The sequence below is a fragment of the Aplysia californica genome, unplaced genomic scaffold, assembly GCF_000002075.1.
Source record: "Aplysia californica isolate F4 #8 unplaced genomic scaffold, AplCal3.0 scaffold00386, whole genome shotgun sequence".
NCBI classification, from domain to species: domain Eukaryota; kingdom Metazoa; phylum Mollusca; class Gastropoda; order Aplysiida; family Aplysiidae; genus Aplysia; species Aplysia californica.
Genome location: NW_004797656.1, coordinates 576,318 through 578,039, shown reverse-complemented (window position 1 = coordinate 578,039; position 1,722 = coordinate 576,318). Strand labels below are relative to the sequence as shown.

The window sequence follows — 1,722 nt, the reverse complement described above, 5'->3', positions numbered from 1 at the left end:
ATAAAAAGATATTTTATTAATATTGTGTTTTATTTTTTATCGATAAAAAGTGTATTACTACAATATTGTATAACTTTAGTTTAGAGAGTGTGCGCATGCCAACTAGCCCTTGCCCTCTGTTGTCCGGAGTTGTTCCTTGCTTGCTGCCATTTTGTTCGAGACAGTGCAAGGAATATCCTTCAAGATGCTATCAGTAAGGCTGGCATCCTCCCTAGCAAGGCAGCTTCCTAGGACACTGCCAAAGGTATGCATTTTGTTTTCATAGGTAGTTTTACATGTTTTTTTATCGTTTGTGTTGCGTGAATGTTATCATAATCATCGTGGAAAAAACGCCGGTGTGGTGTCTGATGTTCTCGTTTCAGCACACTGGGCTACTGCTAGGTTAGGGCCAGGTCTGTGCAATGGCAGTTCAGTTAAGAACCTTGTTTAAATGTTCTTTTGTAAACGCACTTAATTTTTATGTTTTTATAACATTCTAAAAAGTAAGATGATTTGTTGTATGCATTGCCAAATCCTGAACGATTCTCAAAATACACTGAGGAAATGTGATCTAACATGATGATGACCTTCACTGCTTCTGACTTGTTTGTAAGGTGACGACTCCAACTCCAGGCAATTCGTAAGAACTGTTAGTTGTTAGTGTGTTTTATGGGTTGGAGATCTAGATCTAGATTTAGATCTAGATGTAATAACTGTTCCAACGAAACTCTTTGGGATTTGTGAAATAATATTCTTGAATTCAATAGGTAACCTCAAATGACTTTGGGCCTATTTGATAATTTGGGTTTTTACTAAAAGTTGTCACCCCCCAAGTTTGAGCTGAAAGCCCTGCCTGAAGTCACCCCTAAAATTCTAAATTATTGAAACTTTTGTTTGGTATAAGTACCTTCTCATCTTATTTGTGGGATGTAGATCTAGATTCTAGATCAGCAATATTCGTAACATGCGATTAAAAGTAGAAATGATGCAATCTATTTTTAGGTGTGGCGGCCATTTTGTGTGACGTCAGATCGGAATACACCTCTAGAAAGAAAGACGCAAACTATTTTTAGGTGTGGCGGCCATTTTGTGTGACGTCAGATCTGAACGCACCTCTAGAAAGACGCAAACTATTTTTAGGTGTGGCGGCCATTTTGTGTGACGTCAGATGGGAACACACCTGCAGAAAGATGCAAATTATTTTTAGGCAAGGCGGCTGTCATGTGCGATGTCAGACCGGAACACCCCTCCGATCACGTGACTACATCTAAATTTAGCCAACGGGATGGCACGACGCTTTGGTGCGATGTTTTTACCGGTAAAGTGATATGATGCGGTGCTCCGATGATGCTGTTACTTATCTATTCTGCGCATTGTTTATCGGTCCCCGGGGATGGGGGGATAATCTTCCGGTGTTTTTACGACAATTTTCGCGCGCTTCATTGTCTTTGCATTTGCATTCACTGTTCGTTCACCGTTTTTCAACTTCAAGTTCAAGCATCAGCGAACCAACGATCTTCCATCATGTCTAAGGGTCAGCAAAGAGGTAAGTGATTTTTTTTTTTTATGAGTTTGTTTACGTTTATTTAGATCAATATATAATGTGTTTTTTGTACATTTCCATGACTGCTGTGCACATTGGTTGGATCATGAACAAATGTGACTGAATGATCACACTGAGCAATCGTTTTTCTGCGTTTATTTGTTAAGCTTTTTATGATTTGTATATTTGCAAGCACCCCC

General features: G+C 39.3%; 1 protein-coding gene across 1 annotated transcript in view; it reads left to right on the top strand.

Moving 5' to 3' along the window:
* Window positions 1–50: 50 nt before the first annotated feature.
* The window catches only part of LOC101848766 (ATP synthase subunit alpha, mitochondrial), a gene marked incomplete at its 5' end in the record, with an annotated part of 31,338 nt that continues 29,666 nt past the window's right edge, over window positions 51–1,722 (top strand). The window contains 1 exon segment of the mRNA XM_005103691.3: window positions 51–244. Coding sequence (XP_005103748.1) covers window positions 185–244 — 60 coding nt within the window.